Genomic DNA, 21,446 nt, shown 5'->3' on the forward strand with positions numbered 1-21,446 from the left:
ACATTTGAGCATCATTACTGTATTATGAGGTGTGTGTGTTTGCCAGTGTTTATAGATACAATGTTAAGTGACTTGGGAATAAGCAGTTACTCATTTCATAAGGATAATTTCAGTTTTGAAAATTGTCAATTCAGGGAAAACATGCTTAGTTTGAAAAATACTATTTTAACAATGCAATTACAACTTAATTTGGTAGTAAGCACTCTATTGTCCTTATTTGTTAAACTATTCCATGTAATCAAATAATGGACCAGGTTGTGTAGCTTAAGGGTGAAATTAGGACACTTTTTGTACAATATGCAACAGGTGATTAAGCTTTAATGAAGGAGTGTAAGGGACAAACCACTAGATGGTGCACATGTATAAGTGGTGAATCAAATAAGTTGTAAGTCAATTTGAATTGACGGCTTGATTCCCACTATTTATTTATAACCAAGGTAAATTATTCAATAAACACTTTAAGTTAATGCTGCAGGAGAATATCTTGCACTACTTGGAGATGAAATACTGCTTTCTAGTTACAATAAGTTCATGTTTATAAATTCCACAACGGAAAACATTTGTCCTTAGGCCTCGTTTCAGTTCTGGTCATCCACAAGTGTCCCTTTCATTTTGTACTGACAGCCACATATCTATCCTAGTATTTCTACATAGTTTTTAGGGACCAGGGCCCGTTTCCCCCTTAAGTCACCCAGAAACCATTCTTCATCAATGGACTCCAGATTGGTGACAACGTCCCCAACCTGCAGAGTGAGGAATGATAAGATTTTTAAGCGGCTGCGCTTTCAACAGATGATATTTGTACTGTGAATTTATGCAAATTAATCATGATAGGAGAGAAATTTTAACCACAGTACCTTAAGCGAGAGTTCTTCATCACAGTCTGAGGTGAAGTCGAACAGAGCTCGGCCTGTCCCTCCACCAGCAGCTCTATTCTGCGGCGTGTTAGATGACTGCTGGCCTGCTGAGGAAGGTGTATAAACAATATAAGTAAATGAATGAAATAACTAACTAAACTAGGCATTTGTGCCAATTAAAGTGGAAAAACTTGGTTGAAAATTAACTTTTTTGAAAACTAATAATTTAAGGAGCAAGCTTCAAGTACACATGCCAAACACATCCTGGTTCCAGCTTCTCAACTATAAGGAGATGATGGTTGTCTTTGACTTATGAGATTGTAAACTTTTTTTTAAGTGTAACAATTTGAAGATGTCAATTTGGGCTTTAAGGAAGAAAAATTGTGACATTTTTCCCCATTTTTTGACATCATACTCACCAAATAAAATAAGAAAAGGGTCAAAAGATCAATAATGAAAAGCAAATTGTAAGTTGCAACTGTAGTGACAATATGTGCTTACTGTAAAAAATGCCCTAACTTTACTGTAATTAAAATAAAACTTTTTTTCAACAAACCATATGGTAGCACTATTAGACAGTCTCACTGATGTCCCATTTAATTATTTGTTTTAATTGGCTCTGATTATGTGTTCAGTAACAGAGGCACACTGGAAATACTGCAGATAATAGTAACCTCTGTAGAGGGCAGGAATTGCATCATTTCAACAACACAGTGAGAACTTCATACCAGTGCTGCTCTCAACAAAAGCCCTCGGGAACATGCCCTCTTTGCCGTTGAGCCTGCCGCAGCTCCACTCATCGTTGATATGCTGGGTGATCAGGATACAGTCGCCCTGTTGAAAGGAAAGCTCGTTCCCTGACTTTCCAGAAAAGTCATACATAGCCACCGTCCACTCCACAGTGGCCTGGGACGCCTACAGAGCGAGTGGGACAAGATAAAAGATGGTACAGATGGTAATTAAAACAGAACACGTGCACAATATGCAACACTTTGATCGTCCATATTGAGGTTTCTGTTTATACAAATATTGGTTACCTGAGCCGGTTTGGCAACCTTAGGGTTGGCACTAGGAGAGGCAACCATGCCTGTGGAATAAAATTACATATATTATTAAATTATGATCATACATTTTCATCATTAATTATTATTTTATCAGGAAAGAAAAGAGGAAGAGAAAAACAACACTGAATATATATGGAAGTTTACATTTTGTACTTAAAAACATACTTTTTATATTCTGTATATTTAAATTCTTACAAATCTTAGGGCCAGCAAAAAAACTGATTTGTTGTTTTTTGATGAGAATTTAACTCAAAGCAGCTTGTAGAGACCTTTGAAACACCATTTAGAATTAATTAAAAAACTGATGCTTTATATGCAAGTCTGTAATTTTCTAATAATTAGAAGTTTCCTGGAAACAATCTAGTAGTAATTCTCTAGTAGGAAGACTGGTGTATTAGTTCATTAATTAGAGTTCACTTAGTTGTGTTGATTAAATGAACATGTGATGACTTAAGAGGGAACCTGCAGAAAAGACACTTAAACAACTAATTTTAAATATAAAAGATGAAAAATGTAATTATTAAACTCATGAGAGAACTCATGAGGCCTGTATTTCTATCTCCTGGCTGTGGACCTGGTTGCAGGAGTGTGTAAACAGACCTATTGTAAACAGCTATCTAATGAAACACAAACAGAAGCACACATTCCTGGCATGCCACAGAGTAAAATGCCAGCCAACACAAAGGAAAAGGATGGATAGAGGCTCTTCACTGATGGACACAGCCGCTCTTTTGTTTTTGATTGAGGATCAAGAGGATAACATGTTGGTATATTATAAATTATAGTATTAAACCAAAGTCAGCACATTATGAAAAGAGTGGATTTAGTCTTCTAGGTAATCTTACCAGGCAGCGCTATCTTGTTGGGCTGCATCTGCTGCTGACTTGGAGGCGGAGGCAGATCTTCGATGACCTCTACAAAGTTAAGAGGGAAGATTCCAGTCGAGACTCCGATCTGTCCCCGAGCCCAGTCCTGTCCCACATACTCCTTCAGCTGGATGATATCGCCCTCAGTGAATGTAAGCTCATCGCTGTGCTCGCCCTCAAAGTCGAACCTTGCCATGCATCTGGGACCACTTCAAAAACATGCAGCATTTTAAATATGAAGTTAATTCATCATGTTAGTTTGTAAATGCCTGTGCACAGATTTAATGATGTCAAAACTTTACCTGACTCTTGCAGATGCTGGCTTCGCTTTCCTTTCAACAATGGGTTTTGATGAATCTGACTGAATGGAGAAGACAATGATAATGAATTTCCCCAGCCGTAATGTAAATCTCTCCAAAAAGGTGTTTTGACACATATTGTTGCAGGTGATGTCTGCATGAACAAGAATTACATTTACCAGGACATTGACGTAATTGACAGGAAAGAAACCAGTAGATCCTCTACAAGTGCCTCTGTACCACTCGCTGTCCACCTGCTCCACCATGCTCACAATATCTCCTGCACGCAGACCCAGCTCTCCTGGACCCTCTGTGCCAAGAACACACAGTTAACTATTATAGCAAAAATATCATCCAGCTCCCAAGTCCAACAAATCCTTTGACAAAATTGTCTGCTTTTGATTTTTTTTCAGCCAGCATCTAGAATCAGAGGAATAGTTTGACATTTGAGAAATGGACTTATTGGCTTTTTATCAAGACTGAGATAAAAGATTAATACCACTCTCATGTTCATGTGTTAATTACAAAACTGGAGCCAGGAAGTGGTTAGTCTAGTTTAGCATAAAGACTGGAAGCAGGATGATACTTCTAGCCTGGCTCTGGCCAAAGTTCAAAATATCAGCCTACCAGCAGCTCTAATACTCTCTTAACATGTTAAATTGTTCCAGCAACTCCCCCAAAAACACAAACAGCTGTTTTCATGTTACAGTTTAAATAAACAATGTATTAATTATTTAGCTTTATAGGTGGATTATTGAAACTTTGGACAGAGCCATGCTAGCTATTTCTCCCTTGCCTCCAGTCTTTAGGCTATACTAATTTCCTCCCGACTCCAGCAACATGCTTAACACATCCAAAATGTTTATACTGTATATTTATGTTATTTCAGTGGTATTGTGATATTGTCACTTCTCACAGCTCTATGGTTATTTAAAAGAAAATGATGTCACCTGGTGTGAAGTCATGTATGGCCTGAACCTTCAGCCCAGACCCAGTTCCACCTGAACCAGCTGGACTGGCACTCTGTAGAGAGAAAAACTCTTTTTAGGTTAATTTTTCTCAGAGCCCAGTGGGCATAAAGGAAGGTCCTGAATGAAAGTTAAGTTACCTGTGATGAGGGCATGTTTAAGACGGAGTCAAGAGGAGTGATGACCTTCATGCGCGACTTGTTGACTCTACCTCTGGTATCTCCAACTTGGCACTCAAATGTGTTGTGGTCAATCTCCTCAAGCAGCAGAAGCACTTCATTTTTCTATTGAAAAGGGCAACAAAAAGGTATTCACTGTTGCTGAATAGTTGTGGATCTGACTTGACAGTGTAATGTAGCCTAATGTGTGAAATAATGCACTTATATAACTAAGCTGGTAAAAAAAAAAGAAGCTTGTTTTGTCACCTGAAATGACAGCTCTCCTGTGTTGCTCCCATTGTAGTCAGAGACAGTGATTCCATGGGGAAGTTGAAGCTGATGGAGGAAAGCAAAAATTAAACAAATGCTAATCATAAGGTGTTTTATATATAGTGACAGTGCACAGGTGTGCATTGGGAAGTCTCTCACAGTGTATTTGTTGTAGAGGCGGTGGCCTGGGTTGGGCCTTGGGGGTAAGACAGGTCCTTTCCTGTGGGGCTTCTGTGTCTGGGGCTTAGGTGAAGCCTCCTTTGGTCTTGACTGGGATCGACCTGTGGCCTGCAGGTTGGGTGGGGGAGGTCTTCCAGGGCCTGTTTTAGCTGGAGGTGGGCGAGGTGGGAGGCTTTTGCTTGTACTGAGCTTCCTGAAGTTCAACATCATAATCAAGTTAAATATCATCATCTTTTTAAAGTTCACTACCATTTAAGATTTAAATTTTACTGAATGAAGTCCCCTCTCTTACCGAGGTGGTAGTGATGGCTCCGGTCCAACATTGAAAACCTCCTGCAGAAGAATCCAATTGGTGTGTGTTAGTAGCAGTAAAATAGACTCACTGAACCAGTGTACAGTACTGGACACCACAGTAACCATAGAAACCGCAACTAGCTTTGGCTCAACAGCAAGCAATGTGTCCATGGAGCCACAATGGTTTTCTTTGTTTGTGGAAAACAGAGGAAATGAAGCAGGTAAGCTACATGGCTGACAGACAAGATAAACCTGATAGAAAGAGACTTTCTGGGCTCAAAATGCACCACATCACAGTTTATAGGATAGGATACACACTATAGCACAAAACCTTGCAACCAATCCCAAGAACTATTTTTTGATTTAGAGATGAAATACCAACCCACAAAAGCACTGTATGAGAAGAAAAATCACCCTTCTAGTGTATTTTCAGGTCTAAAACATAAATGCATTACCACAATATTGTGGACACTTTACTTTTTATATAAGAAGATAGGATGTTCTGAGCCGACACTCGGAAAGCTGTACTGTGTGATACAAATCCTACCTGAGAAGGCTGGATGGGGATGGGGGGCAGGCTTTTTTTCACTGAGGTATTCAGGGAGCCTATGGGCTTCTGAGCAGGAAGCGGAGGAGGACTGTCCTGGACATGATCTGAAACTGAGAGGACACCCATCTTTACTACAACATAGTGAAAACTTGTGCTCCATTATGATGTATTTTAGCATATATTTGGTATTTGGTCCAGCACCTGCCTTCTTTCTCTGGATGTACATGTCTACCACAAACTATTTTGGTATTTTAAAATATAGAAAGATAGAAAGGTATGTACAATGTATATGTATATGTTATTTAGGAAACAGTTCTGTAGTATCATACAAAACACTAAACAAATGAACTTCAGTATATTTTGACATAATTCAGACAATATTTTAACAGTCACATGTTTTACAGTACATTGGACTCACATAAATCAGATTTGCTGGGAACCCTGATGGTGGTTGGTCTCCTTGTTACACTATTTCTGGTGAACGAGCCTTCATTGTTGTCCACATTACGCTGGGGCTTGACTGGTATTTGATCTGAACAAAGAGATTATTGTATATCCATTATGTTACACTTAGCCTACCAATGTTCTGTTTTCTTAGGATACATGCTATCACAGGCAAGTTTTATTATGTAATCCAGAACAGTGTCGCTCAAACTAGCCTAGCATCAGCCTAGTTTAGCATAAAGACTGCAAATGGGGAGAAACAGCTAGCTATTATCTCATGTGTTTAATCTGAAACAGAAATGTAAAAATCACAGGGAGTTATATACTCTTGACAAACAAAACTTGGGCTAATTGCTTCCAGTCTTTATGCTAAGCTAAGCTAACTGCCTCCTAGCTTTAGTTTCATACTTCACACACAGACATGAGAGTGGTATCAATTATCTTCTGTAACTCACAGACAAAAAGAATATGCACATTTCCCTGAAGGTCAAACTTCCCTGAAATACCATATATTTACTATGGCAACAGACAAATATAAAAATTGGTTATTTGACTTTTGTTCACACAAGATTAGCCATTTGAAAACTTTGGGCTCTGATAACTGATGACATCATTTTTAACCTTATAGACAAAACTTTTGTTGCTTCTATAGTTTTGACTCATGTAAAGCACATTGTTCTGAAAAGTAGTCCATAAAAAGTATATTATTATGATAAAACTATATATTTATCAATAGATTAATCCACAGATGAATCAATCACAAAGAATATCGGATGCATTCCTACAGAGTGCTCTGTCTTGCACATTATGAACCTTAAAACAAAATGCTACTCACTTGATGGACTGTCTACCCACCCTCTGACCACGGTTGAGTTGTGGTTGTTAATGTTAAGGTTAGGTTTCAGAGGTTCCTTGGAAGGCTTCACTGGGAGTGTAGGGGGAGCTGCTAAAGTTTCCTCCTCATAGATGCTGTTGGCTCTGGTCAATAATGAAGGACGTGACCGGTGTGGGACGGGGCCCTTAGCGAGTAAAGTGTCTAGTTCCTCTCTTACAGACAGTCCTGCAGGTTTCCTGGGTGGTAGAGGTCTAGGGGCTGGTGTAGGGCTTTGGGGGATGTTTGTGGTTGGTACGTTTTGATTGTCATTATCAACGCTGTGGTTTAACTGAGGCTTAAAAGATACGGAAGGTTTAGCAGCAACTGGAGGTTTGTTTGTGGCCTTCCTGGGTAGAGGTTCTGGTTTGGCTGGTTCAACGACATTTCCATTTTCTGTTTGGCTCTCGAGGGCCTGGATCCTTGCCCGGATATTTCGTTGACTGTGGCTGGCACTCATATCTCTACTAGCATCTTCACCTTGAGAGGCCTCGTCTGATTGGTAATCACTGTTATCCTCACACTCGTTATCTACACTAAAGACCTCCAACAATTCCTTCAGATACTTATTTGAGGAGAAATCCTCTGGATCAGTGACTGAGGCGACTTGAACGTTGTCACAGTTTTCACTGAGTTTGACCAAAGTCTGAACTTTAGCCTCCTCCTTGATGGCCTGATTTCGGGATTTTATACGAGGAAGTGGAACGGGGCGATGACTGTGCTCTGAGTCTGAAGAGGGAGGAGTAGTTTCAGCAGGGATAGCAGAGGCAGAAGGAGGCTGTGGAGTATGTTTTACAGGAATATCCCAGTGCACAGTAACAGATCTGGTGTATGCTTGAGTAGACTCTGCCTGGTTGTCTTCTTTTATATCAGTCTTAGAGTCACATTGCTCCTCAGTGTTTGTGGATGCTGTTGTATTTGTTGCAACCTTCCCATCACTGGGTCCAGCAATAACAGCAGCCGGTTCTCTGTCCACCGGTTTCGGCAACGATGGCCTTGGTGGTTTTTGTGGCTTTTTACCTGCAAGTCAACGTAAGGAATGATTTTGTGTAGCAGAAATAGATTGAAACTTAAAACTGACTAGCAATGATTCTCAAATGCCTCACCAGCAGATCTTTTCTTTGCCGACGGTGGAGTTGCACTGCACTGTGGGACAGTGACGGCTGCGTCTTCCCGCACGGGGTCGGTTTGCGTGGCACTTGTGGTGGTGCAGGTGGACTGGCGGGGGGCTGCAGTGGGCTTTAAAATGTGCTCTTCCTGGGTCTCTTTAATCACCTGGTCATAGGATGGTGGGGGCTAAGTCATGAAAAAGAAAGGTGTTCACACACATGCACACATGCACACATATTATTTTCCAATGTACTATTGCATTTCCAGTATGTGGTGGGATATTTTACTTTGTTATGCGTTGTATATACACTTATGATTTATATACAGACATGTCCTTCACAATTCTTCTAAGAATTTGGGTTTTTTAGAAAGAGTTTACAGTTAGAAATGCACACACAGTGGGAATACTAGTATTTTCTTTACTTATAGTAATATAATTTAATTCAATACATTTTCAGCCAACATTATAATTTAATTCCTGGCAGTGTGGAGAAAGGCTTCAAAGCCTACTTAAAAAATACTGCATATGACCCTGTTCAGTGTTTTTTTTTTTTTTTTTTTTTTTTTTTTACTTTCCTCATTAGGATGAAATATTCTTCAGCAGGCATACCACACTTAATCTTTGAGAACCTCCACAAGCTGGCTAACATCCAAGTGAATTAAAGGACTGTCACAGACATTCAGATCAGGCCTACCTGGGAAACAGTCTGGATGCCTGCAGACCAGCCTGACTGAGGGGGAGGTGAAAAAACCACAGAAGTTCCTGGGAACCAGTTGTTGCTGACCAGAGGTTCTGCTGAGATGATGGTGATCTCTGGTCGCCTGAAAGAGAAACCATATTTATATTCAGAATACCAACAAAAATGTACACATCAAATCTACATTATGAATTATTTCTTATCGACTACTCTTATCGGCAACAAATTAGATGTAGATTTTGTAGATTTTAGTGTATTTCAATTGTGCCAGCAAAGTATACAATGATCAAGTAAACATGAACATGGATTATAAAAGATAATAACAATAACAGTACCTTCTGTCTCTGGTAATGTCACCCTGAGAGTTTGTTCTTGCTGAAAGAAGAAAAAAGTGATATTAGCTGTCAGAATTTACTTGCTCAGCGCTTTAATTTACATATACAGTACATCACATTTCACATTTTTACACTGCTTTTTTTACATTTCAGATAGAAACTTGAAGATTTCATTAACAGTAAGTTATCAAGCTTCCATCAAATATCTGGTTGAAAACTTTAATTTAAAAAGAGTGTGTTTAACCTAGATTATCACAAACATTTACTACTGACATGTCAACCATGGACAAACTTCACATTCAAGGAATAAACCCATCATGTCATCAAACTCACTTCGTTTGATAGCAGCTCGTATAGAAGACAGAGGCCCTGGGCTGAAAGAGAGAACAGAACAGGAAATCCATTTATCATGAGGTGTGGGACACATACAGAAACGATTGGTGTCATACCTTTGAAATGACTCAGTGGGTAAAAGGAAATGTCTTCATTTGCCCCTGGCAACACTGCACAAGATGTTCTGGTCATGCTGCTAGTTTATTCCATTGATGCCAAGTTATGTAATGACAAAATATTTAAACTAACGTCTAACTTTAAAGTAATAAGAGGAAAATGAGAATACATAGGACAATAAAATAGGCCGGGAACTGTACAAAGATAGGTAAAAGAATATTATAAAAAAGATTTAAAAGGAAATACAATAAAATGGACTGGTTTTAAAAAAGATTACTTTTATGTCATTTTATGCATTTTAGTATGCAGTGTGCTGGGGGGATAAACTAAAAAGAAGCAAATGGAGTGATTAGTTTACTTCTGTATGACTATTTAACAAAGTGTTGGTTGTTGAACACATAAACATTTTATATATAGGTTAAAGTAAAAAATTACCACAGATTTATATTACAAAACACACCTCCACTATTTAAAAAAAGTTACATAGGAGAAGAATAAAATCTCTGCAAATGCCGTTGTCACGTGCTTGTTTAAAATCCACCTACCTTACAAAAACATGATGACCAGTGGATGTCACCAGTTCCACGTTACAACAGGATGTACAACCATAATTCAAATGACTGCTCTTGAGTATTACATCATATCCAGACAGGAACCAAGCACTTTATCCTCAGACTATTTTCCTCTCAAGGGTTTAGATATTTTCTAATCCTAAACTTCACAGCAGCAGCGCTATTACATTAAGATCCCGTCTCTTTTGTGTCGTTCTCTTTGAAAAGTGCAGGGATTAAACTAATATGATACTCTGTGCCAATGCTCTCTTTACTAAAGCTACACTGAACTCTCTTGACGGAGGAGGCAGATGCATCATTAACACATATCCTGCTCATTAAGGACAGACTGCAGCAGGGTGATGTAAACTATCTGGGGGAAAGACCAACAATCCTCGCCCACCTCACATGGTTAAGTGATTGGCTAAGATGTAAACACCAGGATCATAACACAGCCTATGTGGTCTATCAACAATTATGTTTTTATATAATTTTCCTGGTCTTGTTGAGGTCTACAAAGGTCAGTTAGCAAGTCTCCTTAATGTCTCTAAACTACAACTAAAAAAGCAGCATGATGCATCCGTCCCCATGTTGACCTCAGTCTGTCATTCAATGAGGATAGATCAGTGCATTGTTTGGTCCATTCACAACCTCAACCATCAGCAGATCTGACTGTTAAAGGGACAGTGCTATTTTGCCAGCCACAGATTCAGTTTGGTGAAACTACACAATTAGATTTGATGTATAAAACTACAAGTTAAAAGACAAAAATGACAAACCTGGAATGAAAATGATCTGGCTTGGTTCTCTCTGGATGATCTGTGAAGGAAAACAGAGTGTTACTATTTCCATAAGTGAGGTGTTGCAACAACAGTAGCATCCTGGCACTCATCTCTATCATAGTATATACAAGTTTCTTTGTGCAATATTGATATTAACATAGTACAGTACATTTTGTGGAGCAATTTGAGCATCTCCTTTTGTTTTATCCAATTAATGAAATACCTCACAAATTGAGACACTTAGTCACATTGATGCAGAAGTCAATATAATAATCAAATATGACCATAAAACAGCCCTGCTCATTGATTTACAGCATTGCCCATAATGGCCTAAAAAAGCACACTCAGAAATATTCTGGGGTTGCTACCACTCCATAAACTATTTGGCAAATTCTGACAGTAGAACATTTATATCATCTCATGGTATACTACGTAGGGTCATATCAAAGGGTTGCAATTATATCACATAGCACAAAAAGACAAAAAAAACATACATTTGGACCCAATAAAGATCTGAGTTTAATCAAACAAATTGTGGCTTAAATTGACCCTTCTGTGTTTGTTAAGGGTGTCTGAAGGTGCTCACATCCATTCTGACTGAACAGTAAAGAACTTGTGGCACTTCTGTCTGTACATTTAGTGAATTGCAGCAGATCAATGATACTAAGCAGACAAACAAGGCAACCAAGAAGTTTTTAGGGAAAAGACAGGAATGTTCTTGTCTGGCCAAGTGAGCAACAGGAACTCAATGCATCTGATCACGTGTTTCAATTGATGAAGAGTAGACTGAAAGTAAAAGTCACCAAAACAAGCAAGAAATGCAGTATAGTCTTTGTAAAGCATCACGATTACTAGACTTCAGATACTCACTGATGTAAATGGATTTGTAACCTAGTCCCATATATTTTGGTTCCCCAACCAAAAAATTAGGGGACTTTATAAAAAGGGCTACAGTTCGTACACAACTCATCTGATATGGATTTCAGTGCATTCAAAGTGAAGCTGACTTGAACTCACAGGTATTGTTTCATTTTCAATCATATTTTCTTCAGCTTAGATTCTGAACTGTTTGAACTAGAAATACTAGAACCTAACCCTAACCAGCTGGATCAGCTGTTAAATCTTGATGAACCAGTTATGTAAACACATTGGTGTAAATCTAAATTTACAAAGAAGCAATTGTTATCTAAGCATGAAGCATGTTACTATTAAAAGATACAGAGACAGACTATGATGTCAGTGCAACTCCTACTTTCATTTTTAAATATCATCAATGCACATTTAATTTTGTCTGCTTCACATAATTCATATACAATAGATTCATTTTTTTGCACTGTAGCTAGATAATACACAGACTCTACATAATGTTTGTGGAAAGCCAAACTGCTAAAATGAATTTTAATGTTGTTCTCTCCCATTCATGAAAGCACTTTGCACTGGTACTTTTCAGGCAATGCTTCAGACACACCCAATACACTTCCTTCTATTATTTGCTTTAGTATTTGGCATTTGCCAGATTTTCATGTCTTAAGCAATAAGTGGTAAACAAGTTTAAAAGTAGCTTTCACATTCATAGTCAGGCTAAGGAGTAGTATCAGTAATGCAAATAATCTCTTAGGAAGTAATTGAAATATTTTTCCTCATATTTGAGACTTAACTTTTTAGAGGAAATGTAAGAGGCAAAGGTTGAAGTCAGCTTTGTTGTTAATGCTTCGCGCCTGAAACCATGACCTAGTTCACAGTCAAACACACCTGTTACACCTGTTACTCGTTACCTGCCACACTGCTGCTTCCTCAAGTTACACTTTAACAGCACGTGAGAATGGAGCTTCTGTACTTTCACTCAATGGCAAACAGGTCTTTGGTCTTAGTTTCATCACTTCCTTTTGTATGTGCAGACTGATAAACGTAACATAAAGACACAGTTGTGTCGCCCTGTACAGACACTGTCTCTTTAGTGAAACTATGCAACAAGGCACCCTACCTGCAGAGGAATTCAACCAATAAATATAAAACCTCCAGGATTAACAGGATATTTCCATCAAGATCCTTCCTCCCGGTACACCGATTGAGTGTCTCTGTGATGTTTCAGTGGGACTAAGAGCTGAGGCTTGCAGTCACACACCCACAGACAAAAGAAAAGAGAGGGAGGGCCCAGTAATGTCTCAGCTCTCCTGTGTTTACTTGGCCAATCTAACGAACTGGAATGTGGTCATTCAGGAAGTGGTGGTGCCACATGACACTGACACTGTCACTGTCTTTTTCCTGCAAATTAAAAGGTCATAGGGATATTCAGGTCACTCTGCACCATCTATAAACAGCATGAGTCTGCAAGTGCTTCATTAACTTCACTGCCTTTTTGTTTGGCTAAGACAATAAAAATGGAACTACTAATAAACTAATTTAACTTTATAATCACAGCATCTTTCATACAGATTAGTACAACTGACAATTTACAACTAAAACCCAAAACAAGAGCCTGAATTCTTGTAAACTGTTTCACACCGTAAGCTAAATGCTGAAGTAAACAAATTGGAGAAAAGTATACAGATACACAGCAAATACTAAAAACTTCAAATAATTAAGAGACATCCTATGATTATAGAAAGACTCTTGGCAAAGTCCAGACAAAAAAACAAGCTGTTGAGTTTACATTATAAAATATCTATTCTCTGATGTTCTGGGAGACTGTTTCAACAGCCTGGAGCACAGGAGCTAAACTCAGTTTAAACATTCCCACATTACCCGAGGAGCTCTACTGTTCATACATTAAAAACACTTCAGATAAGTACTCCACATAAGACCATGAAACGCTTTGAAAATAGTAAGTTTTTGTAAGTAATGTTTTGTGACTTTCAAATAAGTGTAACGTGTGTTTGTCTTCTAACGTTTCTTCTCTGAAACAACCATAATAGGTTGTTACAAAAGTCAAGCCAACTATATTAACATTAATCCTTTTGCAGTGCTTTGGGTGGGAAATTGATGCACTCTGATAGTAATTATAACGGTAAATAGCAGTTTTAATGATATTTCAGAATCAAAACTAATCAACACTTTTAATAGCTCACTAGTTGGAAAGTTTGCAACAGTGAGACAATATAATTTCAAATACAATGCATTTATAAAGAGCATTAACTTGGAGACTGCAGAGTATAGTTGTGTATTATGACCTCAGCCATGAAAGGAGACAGTAATGGGAGTGAAAGGAAAAACACACTGGTATGTGGATCAGAAGGTAACAGATCTGATCCCGATATAACCTGTGAGAAAACAAGTTACAGGTTATGTCAGATTTTTTTAGGTCAATATAAACCAGATGAGGGTAATTGCTTTCATCTGTTATTAGTGTCATCTACTACATGGCGCAAATATCACCGGACAGTAATTGAACTGAACTTAATTTGTCTTACACCAGGTGCCCAGCCCACATTGGCTTATAAGACTCTTCTTATATTACCTACAGAGACAAGAAGAGCAGAACATAAGGGAATCAAGCAGATACACATTAGATCAGATATACTCTTAATTAAACGTACAAAACTGCAAATCTACATTCAGCTGTCATGACAAACAGACTGGGATATCCAGCAGACATTTTAAGGAAAAAATTAACTCAGATCATGTTAAAATGGTCTCTCATTAAGTACTCTTGGAAGAATGATTTACTTAGCATATGATTTACCATATAAAAAACGTATAAAACATTATTCAACTGAGTTAGCACTTAAGTTGAGAAAATGGAAAACCCTGCCAGATTCCTTGAGATTTCCAACACTTATAAAGATTTCAAATCAGTAAACAGCCCTTCTATTTGGGGGACGTCGACACCTGAAAAGACACCACAAGCGCACGATAAAGCTGCTGAGGTCAGCAAGAGAGGTTTCCCTTCACAGCCGCGCTCTCACTTGAACACATGCTGTCATTACTCAGCACAGCAGCAGCAGTCACACAGCAGCTGGTGAAAAGGCTGGCAACAAAGAGAAAGAAAGAAAAACAATCTGCCTCTCTCTGTCTCTCTCTGTGTCATGTTATACAACCAGAACTTTATCAATACTAGAGAAGACAGAATAACATTAAGTCTCAGTAAGGGTTAAGTCTTAGTCTGTCTCCAACTTTGGTTAGAGGCAATTTCCAACAAGTCTATTGATTCATGCTGGAATAAATGCAACACTTCTTGTTTTAGAGGCAGACCCGCGATATCTAGCACGAAATTCATATAAAATGTACACAGTGAAGTATAATTTGTGATAAAAAAATCCAGGTCTGAACAACAGACTTGCCCTCACTTGAAAAACAAGACTAGATTATGGCGTCATGTGTGAATATGTCAGCAGCTGATGTGCACCGCTAGTCAGAGAAGATTAGACGGTGTCAATGCAGACGAATGATTCACAGTGAAAACCACCAAAAACAGCATCTGATGTGGATTCATAAATGCTCCTAGGCCAGTGCAAACCACTAATGATGGAATGCATCATTTTGTAACATTATTTTAAAAGAGGGAAGAAAATGACAGCTTGTTCATGACACAGCAGCCTGTCTGCCCTGAGGGATTGACAGGAATTCCCATCCAGACAGCTGGTGGGGTCAGGGTGCGGTTGGGTGGTGGGGTGGAGAGGGTTAGTCTGAGCTGATTCACCGGCTGCAGATAGCTGGGCAGGGCAGGGCACAGAGGAAAATTGGGATATAAGTGTTCCAACACCAGGTGTTACCAAGAAAACAACCAACAAAGGACAGTGTGTCATACTGACAATAAAGTTTTCCTCTGGACCATAACGGAAATATAACCAGGACGAACTAAGACAATTCTGCTTGTATGTCAAGCTAATGGTTGTTCATAAAGGTAAATCACAAGTTAAGTACTGCTAATCAAAACTTAAAGGAACAAAATGTGTTGTTTCCTTTCAGAATAAGTGACACACATTACTATGAGATGTGCGTCAAAGTTTAAAGTTTTGCTGTTACAGTGATAGTGAATGATTCTGACAAACAGGTCTTCTGCTCTATTACTCTTAATTGTAACAGCCATTTATATTTAATCCACTGAGATATTCATCAGCGGTGCATGACGATGATGAACCGGTGGCTCGTAATAATGATACTTTCCCTTCATGAATTTGCAAAAACTACTGTTTGTAGTTGATTTTGTAGAATGATTGTTAATTGAATTTTGTTTTAGACAGGAAGTGAACAGTGCCCAATTTTAGCCAGAAGAACTCTTTCCTGTTTAGTATTCTGTACGAAATATATATATAAACAAACAAACACTTTTTAAAATGTTTTTTTTTACTAACAGTCACTTCTACCAGCTCCAGGTTTTGCAGCCACACTGCTTCATACAGGGTTGTGTCTCATAGCAACTGAAGGAGAGATGTCAAAGCTCAAATACACACAACAAAAAGAACACCTAATGTTTATTTCACCCATGTTTTCACAGCTATCGACACACATATTTTCAGGTTATTCAAGATTTTCACCCATGCTAAAAGATAAGTGTAATGTTTTCGGTGTGTTTCTGCCCATACAGTACACATATAGAAACACTTTTGTGTGTGAAAAGAGGATAAGTCATTCATTTTTTCAAGGATCATACCAGTGTTTTTGGCACGTTTAACACCTTAACTACAAATCATGCAGTCTTTTCAAAAAGCATGACATACAGTTATACAAATCTGATGTATTTTTCTTTCCTTTCTAGACAGAAGTTGGTTTCCAGTCATAAAATTCAAACAGCAGACTTGAAATGTGCTTAATTTGTGCAATCCATCAAGTCTAAATCCATTTTTGTAAATGTTACATTGTTCTTAGCAGTGCAGAGATTTCATATGAATCTCAGCTGAAATGATAATACAACTTTAACAAAATCAATTTAGACTGATGAACTTTACAACTCAAGTAAGTTTCAAAAGTCTTCATATTGATTTTCATTGTACAGAAATTAACGGGTGAAAACATGGCTGCCTGGAAAAAGTACGCTAACAACTAAACAAATCATTTAATTGCACTTCACTGCCAATTACAAAGCTTCTCGTCAATTATACTTTCAAACGTCAAAATTAACTTATGTCCCCTTTTGAACTACAAATATATATATTATTTTAATATGAATTATTATTATTTAATTATTATTAATTAAACTAGGTTAAATGATTATAGCTCATCAGAGGACGGTCAGCTATGTTCCCAAACAAACCTGCTGGCTGGATTCTGCCCCGCACGTCCCGCAGATCTCTGCGCTCCCCCTCTTCCTCCTCTTCTCGTTGGGCTTCGGCCATCGGGATTTAAAACAATGTAGAAATAAAAATAAAGAACACTGATCTAAACAAACAATCACGCTTTAAGAGCAGTTGACTGTTCTTTCATCTCTGTACACGGTCGATAAAACATAAAACGTTTGTGTCCTGTCCGCTGGAAGTTTCTGCAGTCTGTCCTGCGCACAGCAGCACTTTGTCTCCCTGCAGAGGGTGGAGGTGGTGCCACTGTCCGGGCCACAACAGCCAACACAGTCCAAAACTGCATGGACACAGTGACAGCAGGAGGCTAAGACTAATGTTAACCCATTAACTCATAGGTTCAACTTCATGTTTAACCTTGTTAAACATCAGCAACCAGCCAATCCTTGGAGTTTGAAACAAAATAAAGTGAACAGGCAGTGATTTTGGTGCTTTGTCTCCTCAGACAAACCTGTGGCTGAACTTCAAAAACTTTAAGGAATTAAAAAGAACCAAGACACTGTGGTTAAGCTAGAAAAATTCAGAGCTTGTCATTTGTAATTGTCATTGTCATTAATGGCTAATAAATAATTTACTGTGCCTCATATTTCAGTGATAAGTATTTATAAGATCAACTTTTGGGCTACACGGTTGTGAAAAGGAAACTGCAGGCTAACAGAAGGTGGCACTGTAAAGGAAAAACATATATGGGTTGAATATCCAAATGTTTAATCTTTAAACAGGGATGCAAAACATGTCCAACTTACTCTGAAATCTTTGACAGGATGCCAGAAGTTCAGTATATTTCCTCAAATTAAGGTGTAAATGCTGCTCCACAGTGCCAGGAACACAACATTAGAGAAGTGAGTTGGCTTCAAAGTGGCAGCTGTGTCTTCACACCTATCACAAAGTTCTTCACCTGAAACATTTTCCACCTAGGCTTCTTATCAAATGTCATCTGTGTTAAATTTGATGACAGGAATCCCTTTCAGATACCATCTCCTGATTAACCAAACTGACCTCGTGACCTCATAGGTGGTCTGCTCGCTGATATTTAAATATTTTTGGAGAGATGCAGTTCAACTGCTCATCCACCAGATGTCACTACAGACTCATATTACCTTTTCAAAACATTTGATCCTAATGGTTTAAATATTGTTAGAAATACTGGCGTTGTCTTTGTCTATAGAGTCTGGATACAGGATAAATTTAGAGACAGTGAGCTGGCATTATAAGGAACCAATTCATTTAGAAAAGGAGATGTTAGAGTAAAATATACACCATACATCTTGCATGTAGTTTGAAATAGAATTTATTGTCGACAACAAGACTTAAACACCTGAAAGTTATTTTGGGGGGGGGATTACCTGGACATGGAACAAGAGAGCACTTTCCTATTTCTATTTGTTTTCCATTCTTTTTTTATCATCCATTAATCTACCCTTTTACTGCAGCTCATATTCATTGAGACCCACTTCTTTGTCCGACAGATGGCGACATATTGTGCAGATTTACCATATGTCAAATCTGAATGATCTAATCTGATCTGGATCAAAGGAACCCACTGCACATGACACCTGTTATGCCTCAAAATCTGTACAATCAGACTGATCTTGCAATTCAGAAAAGGAGACAAGGAAACTTCTGAAATTCTGATCCAAATTCAGGTTTTGGAAAGTGTGTCATGGAAACCTTTTTGCTTGTTGACCAGACAGATTTAACATGTTTGACTGGATTGCAATAATAAATTACAATGATATTAATATAGTTTCACATATGCTAGTCATACTACTGAAGTGATTCATACTTTCACTGTGATGGAGGCCACTTCTCATTTTTCATACTGCTATTTTTCGTGAGGGAAACTAGAGTGTAGCATATGAAAAACACATGAGAGTGAAAACAGTCCTCTGCTGGATGTGGGCCTGGCACAGCGCACAGTGGGAGGAGTTGAAATGAGGATTAGAGCAGTTTCACCTTTGTGCGCTGTGGACCAGGTTAAGGAGCTTGGTTACGCATGTAATATCTCTGCGCTCTGTTAGGCTGCCAAGGAGAGAAATTGTGTAGCTGTGACCAACATCGATCCGGTTGTTTATTCCTTGGAAGGACATACTGAGTGTGTGTTTGTAGTTAAAAACCTGCAGATCGACGGCGGACAAACTGCCGTGCGCTTTCTCTCTCTCCGTCCAACCGGAGGATCCGTCCGTGTGACGGTAAGAAGGAAAGAAAGCTGAAAACAACACTTACTGAGCCTGTTTGCACTCATAGCTTTAACTAACCTGTGAAATGTTACTTTTCGCCGTGACATGTGTGGTTTTGCTGGGCCATGTGTGTTTTGTTGTATCTGTCTGACTCTGTGATTGACATGTGCGGGTGGGTGGAGGGGTTTGGTGTCTCCAAACTGCTGTCAGGGGGATAACCAGCCGTGTGCTTTAGTTTACTGAGGGGTTCCCAGTAAAATAACGACTCCCTTCTGAAGTTGAACTACGTAATTACATTTCTAGTCGGTTTGGCTTTCCTGTTGTGTCTTCACCATAGAGACAAAGTTGACCCACCCTATCTGTGGGCTATATTTACAATTTCAGCTTAATAACATGTTTTCACATGTAATTGGTTTCATAATTTTGCAGCAACATGTTATGCCCTGACTGTCACTCCTTCAAAAAAATATGATATCCACGTGTTGCGGTTGTTTGCAACTTTTAAAAGCCATTTTACAGCCTAGATAAGAGAAGCCTGGAGTTACCTGTACCTGTCCTGATTCACCTTTCAAGCCTCTGTCCTAACGAGCTTTGAACTCAGATATCCATTGTGAGGGAGGCACAATGTGAGTGGCGTTGAGTTACCAGCAGACATCATCAATGTTTCATGGTAGACCTTCTGTGTGTTTGTGTGAGTGTATCATTCCTCTACAGGTGTTTTCTTCCACCTGCTAAATCAATGTTTATTCACAATCACCTGGTGTGCTTTTCAGGCTGGTTTTTGGTGGATAAAAAATGTCAGACATGCATGACTGAAACTAGTTTCTCTCTGGAGAGAAACCGTCACAGGAGCTGCTCAATCCCCTGTCTGATTTATTACTCTGCTGCCAGGGAAGCTGTTTTTCCCTCCTGTTTGTTTTTGTGTTTGTTAACAGATGTTAGAGACATTAGGTGAACATTTTAATATTGCAACATATGGCTTTTTTTCATGTACTTGTTTCAATAGTTTTGAAAACAATGTTCTCTTAGTTTGAGCTTTATGGTTAATTCTTGAACTTGTCTTGTGATCTAGGTATGAATATAGTACTGCTCTTGAACTATTGGACTTGCATTCAACATATGTGTCCCATTATTGACAATCTCTAAGTATATTTTGATGCTAATATTAATTGAGATACTGATTAAAATGTACAGACCTTTGACTATAAACGAAATACATTTACAGGATTGAGCATTAATGCCTTCATCTCAAGCTAACCAGCCCCTAAAGTTATTGCCAACCGCTGGTTTCCAGCCTGGTCAGGGCCCCTGGATGATGAATCTGAAGAGGCCATGGGATAATTATAGGGCTGCAACTAACAGTTTATAGTTTTGTCCATAAAATGTCAGAATATTGTGAGAAATGTTGGTTACAATTTCTTCAAGTTTGTTTCTTATTTCTCTGCTGTTCGGTCTGATCAACAGTCTAAAACCCCAACTTGTTGATGTGTGACACAGAGAGGTTTGAAATCCCCACAGCAACTATCACATATTTGGTATTTTTGCTTTAATAATAACTGATTACGAATGATTACATAATTAAAGAAATAGTTGTCAATTATTTTTCTGTCAATCCACTAATCGATTAATTGACTAATAATTCAATAGATAATTTTTAGGGTTGTAGATGAAAAAAACAAAATTAATGCTACAAAAAGTCTGTCAAATCTGTGACAAGGGGTTTCAAGTGTTGCATTGTTCAAGGGGTCCCAAGTACATACATTTGGGAACTAGTGCTAAACAGTCTGTTGCTAATAATGAGAATGAGTGTCCTCCACAAATGTCTGCATGTCATCATCAGATGGTTGCTGAGGTCAGTGAGCTGCTCTTGAAAATGATCCTCATGTGGAGGCTGTTTAAAGCACACGAGCTCTGACGCACCGACTCTTTCCCGCACTCTCACTGGAGGTGGGTTGCTGTGAGAGGATGGGATGTAAATACATCAAGGTTCCTCTTGAGTGTGATCACATAATAGAAGGTCTTCAGGCTGTGTTTGTTAATCCCGGCACTGTAAAGGATGTGAAAGGACAAGGTTTTGATGATTGTTAGGAAGTAGTTTCCTGTGGGGTAATAAGCTGTACTTATTCAAGACTTTTATAGAGAAATCTCTCTGATGCTGCTTAAATTTATATGGCGTGATCTCTGCTGTTTGTAATTGGTTACATGCTGCGCAGGCCCTTCTTCATAATCTGTTTCACTTCAGAGACTGCAGCAAAGATGCAAATCTAAACAATTTCTCCCACTTTT

The 21,446-nt window shown here is 38.6% G+C and overlaps 2 protein-coding genes across 2 annotated transcripts in view; one reads left to right on the plus strand and one right to left on the minus strand.

Moving 5' to 3' along the window:
- Positions 1-374: 374 nt before the first annotated feature.
- Positions 375-17,025, minus strand: sh3d19 (SH3 domain containing 19). Its single transcript, XM_062432251.1, has 21 exons — positions 16,941-17,025; positions 10,745-10,784; positions 9,298-9,338; positions 8,965-9,004; positions 8,627-8,753; positions 7,928-8,117; positions 6,786-7,841; positions 5,925-6,038; positions 5,504-5,616; positions 4,955-4,995; positions 4,642-4,855; positions 4,480-4,548; positions 4,195-4,338; positions 4,037-4,109; positions 3,266-3,396; positions 3,090-3,148; positions 2,767-2,996; positions 1,910-1,944; positions 1,586-1,772; positions 858-964; positions 375-743 (listed from the first exon to the last, which is right to left on the minus strand). The coding sequence occupies exons 1-21, from the start codon at positions 17,020-17,022 to the stop codon at positions 633-635; spliced, it is 3,204 nt and encodes a 1,067-aa protein (XP_062288235.1). The 5' UTR covers positions 17,023-17,025; the 3' UTR covers positions 375-632.
- A 1,973-nt stretch (positions 17,026-18,998) lies between these two features.
- The window catches only part of fhip1aa (FHF complex subunit HOOK interacting protein 1Aa), a 34,172-nt gene continuing 31,724 nt past the window's right edge, over positions 18,999-21,446 (plus strand). Inside the window, exon 1 of the mRNA XM_062429757.1 lies at positions 18,999-19,172. The gene's annotated coding sequence lies outside the window, so the exon portion shown is untranslated. The remainder of the gene's footprint in view (positions 19,173-21,446) is intronic.

Source organism: Scomber scombrus, chromosome 2 (genome assembly GCF_963691925.1).
Source record: "Scomber scombrus chromosome 2, fScoSco1.1, whole genome shotgun sequence".
Classification (NCBI taxonomy): Eukaryota; Metazoa; Chordata; class Actinopteri; order Scombriformes; family Scombridae; genus Scomber; species Scomber scombrus.

Coding starts and splice junctions, on each gene's coding strand:
- sh3d19 (XM_062432251.1), bottom strand. CDS start 17,022: ATGGCCGAAGCCCAACGAGAAGAGGAGGAAGAGGGGGAGCGCAGAGAT. Junction 3,397..4,036: donor CATACATGACTTCACACCAG/GTGACATCATTT, acceptor TTCTTGGCACAG/AGGGTCCAGGAGAGCTGGGT. Junction 1,773..1,909: donor CTAGTGCCAACCCTAAGGTT/GCCAAACCGGCT, acceptor CTCGCTCTGTAG/GCGTCCCAGGCCACTGTGGA.